Source organism: Arachis ipaensis, chromosome B04, assembly GCF_000816755.2.
Source record: "Arachis ipaensis cultivar K30076 chromosome B04, Araip1.1, whole genome shotgun sequence".
Lineage (NCBI taxonomy): Eukaryota > Viridiplantae > Streptophyta > Magnoliopsida > Fabales > Fabaceae > Arachis > Arachis ipaensis.
In genome coordinates, this window is record NC_029788.2 from 112,790,957 (window position 1) to 112,797,860 (window position 6,904).

A 6,904-nucleotide genomic window follows, 5' to 3' on the forward strand; every position below is an offset into this window, starting at 1 on the left:
TTTCAAAAGCATTTTGAAGGTGGGTGAGGATGTTGAGCAACCATTCCATCTTGTCAAAATACCAGTGATATGTAACATGAGTGAGAGAGAGAGAGTGAAAGACCCGGGAGTAAATCCTCTCCAGTGGAAAAAAAACTGGATGATATCCAGTGTTTAATCTTACTATTCATTGTTCTCTCTCTCCTATTTATTTTTTATCCCACTTATAGAATTAAAGGTGAGAGATCACACTTTATTTTCTCAAGTGTTAAAAAAATAGAGAGGATCCATTTCCGGGAGGAGGGGGTAGGATTAAGGAATACGGCAAAGATCTCAGGGTTTGGAATGGAGAAGAGTATCGACATTTGGAATATGAATTTTTTTCCGTTTTTGTGGATAATCTTTCTGAAGACATATCAAAGCGAGAGTTATTCCAGTTGTTCAATTGGGCTGGGCGCATCAACGATATATATCTATCCCGAAAACAAAAAAATGGTGGCATGTACTTTTTTACCTTCATACGATACACGATGAAGGAAGGGGCATTGAAAGCTATAGCGGAAATGAATCGGCTGAGAGTGAGAGGTAAAGCTGTTTTTGTGGGTGAAGCTAAGTACAGACAAATGTCGAGAACCATGAAAAATGACATAAATAAGGGAAGACAAGGAGGGATAACCATAACCCATCAACTTGGCAGTCGCATCGGGAAGTATGTGACGATGGATCCTTGTCAACGGGACAGAATTTACGTAGGAAGGAGATCGACCAAAACCTGCATGGGAATGGCAAGCCGAAGAAGGTGGAAGCTGCAGTGGCGGCAGAAAATCTAGAATGGTTGCAGCGAAGCCTGGTGGGGGTTACTACGCAGCCTTTTGAGTTCATCTCCTTGAAGGAAACAATAGTGAAGATTCTGCCTTCTGTCGCTCATATTTGGAAAATGGGAGCATACAAAGTCCTGTTGACCTTTGATAGTGACCAGCATGCTGACGAAGCTTACACCTTTAAGTTGAATTGTCTCTTATAAGTTTTTCACAGGGTCCAGGTGGGAGGAGTCGAAGCGTAGTGGAATTAGAAGGGTGTGGCTCGAATGTTTCGGAGTCCCGTTACTTGTATGGTCAGTTGACACTTTCAATACGATAGGAGGCTAGTGGGGGACAGTAGTTGGATGTGCGAGGAAGACAGAATTGTGTAGCTCGTTCACTGTAGGTTGTGTGCTAATTGATACGAGTGTAATAGAAGTTATTCAGGAAAGAATTCATCTCTCCTTTGGCTCCAGGGGTTATGATGTTTTGTTAAAGAGGTTGGTTCTGAAGAGTGTAACATGCAGTGTAAGGGGAATTTTTTTGATAATGGAAGCAAAAACTGTGAGATCTTGAATCATGGTATAGCAAGCACGAGTGCAAAAAGGGATAAAGGCAGAGTAGGCAACCGGAGCTGTCGAAGGGGGGTGACCAGGATGAAGGTTTGTTAATGGTGGTGGATCGGAGAAAGGAAGATGACAAGGGTAGAATAGTAATTTCTGATGATATTTTGAATAAATGGGTTGAAGGCAAAATTAATCACAATCTCGAAAATTTAGTAACGTATCAAGCCGTTGAGGGCGCCATTCAAGGAAATGCTATTTTGATGGGTGAAAATGGCATTAGCTATGATGCTGATTCTGATAGAACAATTACATGTGGGTTTAGTTCTATGTGTAATGGGCTGAAAAGGGTCTCAACTAAGAAAAAACAAAAAAAAAAAGGGAGGATGCACTAAGAAAAAACAAAAAAAGCAAGGCTGCATTAAGGAATGGGCTAGGCCCAAAATAAGGGAGGTGGAAGGGAGCTCTAGCTATTTAGGCCCATCCCTATCAACTATTGGGCAAGCTGCTCTTGGACCGAAGCTGGGTGGTCCGGGTCGGGTGGAGATAATGCAGTAAGATAGCAGATCCTTCTCTGCGGCGCGCAGGAGAGAGGCTCAGGCTATTGATGGCGTGACCATTCTTGAGGGTGACAGTGACACCTGCGCTGGGGATGGACACGGAGGGAGGTGGCGGACAGCAGCCTTGGGGAGCCGGCAGACTAGCGGTGGAGAAGACCTCGACCGAACCTGTGGAGTCACTGCCGATGGGTCTGGTTTCGCCGATAGTCTAGCGGTTCTTTCTGACAGGGTTGCCGTTGTGAAGGCACGCGCCAAAGCAGAGCAGACAGTGATGGGAGATGGTGATAGTAGTGATGCTCCTGCTGGTGTGGAGGACGGCAACTTGCACCTCGTTGGTGGTCATCCGTGTAAGCTTGATGCTGCGATCGGGTCTGTGGAGGCAGACGAGAACCGGTTTGGACTCAGGCCTGGTCGAGTTACATCGCTTGATCAGAATGAAGGAAGGGTGGATGCTGGACATGATGGGGAGAGCATTGAAGGAGTGGTGTCCGGGCAGGGTGCTATTGAGCAAGAGAAGGGGGACAGTGATACTCAATGCTTGGAGGAGCAGATGTTGGAAAATAAAAAGACTTGGGAGCTAGCAATAGAATCAGGTGCTATGTTATGCAATGAAGAAGATGACATAATGGCAATCCTTCAAGCACAGAATGAAGAAATAGCACAAAGGAGGAAGCTGGCAAAACAGAAGGCAAAGATAAGGCGGTGCAGACTCAAAAATATAAAACAGGTGTGTCAAAATAACTATAAATAAATTTTAGTTCTTGGAATGTTAGGGGGTTACGGGGTGATGGAAAAATAAGAATGGTGAAGGACCTAAAAATTAAGCATAGCTTAAATATGATAGGTTTGATTGAGACTAAAAGGCGGATAGTGATGAGGTTCGACGCTGCAAGGATTTGGGGGAATGATGGGGGCAGGGTGGGAATATGTGGGCTCGGATGGTGCATCTGGGGGACTATTGTTAATATGGGATGAAACGATTTTTAAAATAAATAGTTGCTATAAGGGGGAAAGGTGGTTGTGTGTTAAAGGAGTCTTGATTGAGAATAAGTTCAACTGTGAATTTTATTTGGTTTATGGTGCGCATAATAGAGAAGAGAAGATTCATGTGTGGGAGGAGTTGAGTTACATAGCTGGGTTATGTCAGATCCCTTGTTGTTTCATGGGAGACTTTAATGAGATAGTGCATGTGGAGGAACGAAAAGGTATGGCTAGTTTACCTCTATCGGCAGAAGAATTCAAGATTTGGATACAAGATATGCACTTAGTGGATTTGCCACTTTCTGATTACAAGTTTACGTGGTTTCGAGGCCGTTCATGCAGTCGTATTAATAGAGATCTGGTTAGTGTGGAATGGCTAGAAGAGTTTCCTGAGACTCGGTTAAGAGGCGGTCCGAGGGGCTTGTCAGATTACTGTCCTATAATAATAGAGGATAAGAAGATGAAGGGAGGTCCTAGGCCGTTTCGTAGCCTTGACTCGTGGTTCACACATGAAGGTTTTCTCAGAATGGTTAAGGAGCAATGGAGAGGTTTAGGGGAGATGCAGTTCACAGATAAGTTGAAGGCGTTGACGGTTTCCTTGGGGAGATGGCATAAAGACAACTTTGGAGAGATAGATAAAAAGATTAAGCAGTTCGAGGAAGAGATCAAGACGATTGATGAAATGGTAGGTAATGGAGTGTATGATGGAACTATGGAGGCTAGAAGAAAGGCGTTAGTTACTTGCTGTGAGAGGTGGTATGTGAGAAAAGAAATTCACTGGAAGCAGATGTCTCGGTCTCGACAAGCGAAAGATATGGACAAAAATACAAGATACTTCCACAATATAGCCTCGTCAAGAAGGAGGAATAATCGGATTGATACTCTGTTAGTCAATGGTAGACTGGTAAGGAACCAACCTCGAATAAAAATAGCTATCAGAGAGTTTTACAAAGATCTATATCAGCAGGAGGCCTCCCCTATGTTGGGATTCAAAGATGGTCTGGTCGGAAGGATTGATGAGGAAGACTCGGTGACCCTGGAGGCGATGCCATTGCCTGCGGAGATTAGAGAGGCAGTGTGAGATTGTGAGTCATCTAAGTCGCCAGGCTATGGTGGATATAACATGAATTTTATCAAGAGGTTCTGGGATGAGATTAGGTCTGAGTTCACGGCAGCTGTGATGGGATTCTTTCAGACAGCTAGATTACCAACAGATTACAACATAACCTGGGTGGCCTTGGTACCTAAGTTCGTTGGTGCGAAGGAGATTAAAGACCTGAGACCTATCAGTATGGTTGGATGTGTGTATAAGGTTATCTCGAAGGTTTTAGTTAGGAGGATGAGATCTATGATGCCGAGTTTAGTAGGGGAGACGTAGAGTGCTTTTGTGAAGGGTAGGAAAATTCATGATGGGGCTCTCATTGCGTGTGAAACTGTACACTGGCTAAAATAGAGGAAAAATGAGGCAACAATTATCAAGCTAGATTTCCAAATAGCATATAATAGAGTCAAGTGGAGCTTTATGGATATTGTGTTGCAAAAGATGGGATTTGGGTGCAGGAGGAGGGCGTGGATTATGGAGTGCGTGACTACAGCTTCTATGTTAGTCTTGATAAATGGTGCGCCAACTAGGCCGTTCAAAATGGAAAGGGGGCTGAGACAAGGCAATCCACTTTCTCCTTTCTTGTTTGTACTGGTTGTGGATGTTCTGCATAGAATGGTGGGTGAGGCGGTTAGGAATGGGCGTATATCACCTTTGGTAGTTGGGCGAGACAGAGTAGAGTTGTCACATCTTCAGTTTGCTGATGACACGATTTTATTTTGCCTACCAGAAGAGGAGACAATGAAGAATTACAAGCGACTTCTGTGGTGCTTTGAGTTGATGTCATGGATAAATATTAATTTCGATAAGTCCAGCTTGATTCCAATCAATTATGAAGAGCAGTGGGTACAATGTATGTGCAGCTTGTTAGGTTGTAAGGAAGGAGCCCTCCCAGTTAAATACTTTGGAATCACCTTAGGAGAAAATTCGAGGTTGGTAAAGACATGAAATCCTATAATTGACAAGGTAGAAGAAAAACTCAGCCTTTGGAAAGCTAAGGTCCTAAACAAAGCTGGGAAGTTGGTGCTTATCAAATCAGTTTTGAATAGCTTGCTAGTGTATTACTTGAGCTTATATAAGATGCCGAAAGCTGTTGCTGAAAAATTGATTTCTTTACAGAGAAGGTTCTTTTGGAGAAAAGAGGATGGGAGGAATGGTATGGCTTTGGTGAGATGGAAATTGGTGTAGGCTCCTAAGAAATTAGGTGGGCTAGGAGTTGGGGATGTTATGGTTTGTAACACGGCACTTTTGTTTAAGTAGTGGTGGCGGTTTGCAAAGGAAGAGTGCCCACTGTGGAATAAAGTAGTTTGCTCCTATAATAATCTGAATCCGAATGAATTACCGTCCACTCAAGTGCTACCTACTAGAAGAGGCCCATGGAAAGGTATATGCTAGATTCAAATTAAGGAGCAATATATATAGGAGAAGATGATGGCAGGCCTATCCATAGAGAATGGTGACAGGCGACGGACTCGATTTTGGGAGGATGTATGGTTACGTTGTGGATCCTTAAAAGATCGATTCCCTAGGTTATTCTCTGTTTCAAACCAATGTGGATTGGTGATAGGGGATTGCGGATTTTGGGATGGGTTAGAGTAGATTTGGAACTTCCAATGGAGGCGAGAGCCCTTTCAGTGGGAGTTGGATCTTCTGAATCAGTTACATGAGGCTTTGAGACCTCTGAGGCTAGTGAATAATAGAGAGGACAGGGTCGTGTGGAAGTATGATAAACTAGGTATTTTTTCAACTAACTCATTTGTGCAGGTGCTCCAGGAGGCACAACCTTTAGAGGATGTATCCAGTTACAGCTTCACTAAGACCATCTGGAAAGGTTTAGTTCCACTAAGAGTGGAGCTGTTTGCTTGGTTTGTCTTGATAGGGAGGGTGAATACTAAGGAAAGGCTAAGTCGGCTCAGAATTATTAGCCAGGATGATAAGAGTTGTGTTTTATGTAACAAGGATGTTGAGCAGGTCCATCACTTATTTCTTGGTTGTAATTTTGCCTGGCAGGTGTGGTGTGCGTGGATATCTATGATTGGCTGCCCTTGGTCAACTCCGGGTTCGATGAAGGCCCACTTTCTAAGCTGGACAGAAGGGCCGCGTAGAAAAGAAGATCGAAAGCAATCGTTGATATGTTTCTGTGCGATCATCTGGAACATTTGGTTGGAAAGGAATAGGAAGATATTTTAGAATAAAAGCAAAGGTGTAGAAGAAATCATCAACATGACTATGCTTAGCTGCAATGAGTGGAGAGGGGTAAATCCCTAATATTGTTGATGGCTTTGTTGGTTATGACATAGGAAAATTTCTTTTGTGATTGTTTTTCTTTCTTGAGTTGTCTGTTTGAGTTGAACGTCTGTCTCTGTATGCTCCACTTTAATGTGTCGAGCTCTTTTGTTTTCGAAAAAAAAATATTTAAAAAGAATGATCAATTTTTTTTTTGTAAAAAGACAAATATATCTTTAAGTTATTTTCTCATTTATTCTTTTTTTGTAAAGATATTTTTTTTAATTGTCTATCATACTCAATTTTTATTGATATAAATTCATCTTATTGATACACATTCATCTATAATTCATAAAAGAGATTTTTTGTTGTTGTGAATCACAAAGTCATCATTAATCGATGTGATCAGAACAGTCATAATCGTGCTAAATGTAAAAATTTCAATATCAGTTTTTTTCTTAACTCATGCACATGTGGTGATTCTGATTTTAGTTGTATTTGTGCAATCCAACACTTGATTTTGTAATTTTATTTTGATTTTAGTTGTATATGTATAAATGGATGGACACTTGATTTTAGTTGTATTTTTGAATATTAATTCAAATAGTTAGCTTTTAAAAAAATAATATACTAGTCAAATCATTATTTTTGAATTAAAAAATTAAAATTGATATTATTATATTAAAGAGATAA

General features: G+C 41.7%; 1 protein-coding gene across 1 annotated transcript; it reads left to right on the forward strand.

The window, feature by feature from the left end:
- LOC110271204 lies at window positions 27–6,456 on the forward strand. Its single transcript, XM_021121623.1, has 2 exons — window positions 27–2,629; window positions 5,996–6,456. Exons 1-2 carry the CDS (start codon window positions 2,174–2,176, stop codon window positions 6,173–6,175), a joined length of 636 nt encoding a protein of 211 aa, XP_020977282.1. The 5' UTR covers window positions 27–2,173; the 3' UTR covers window positions 6,176–6,456.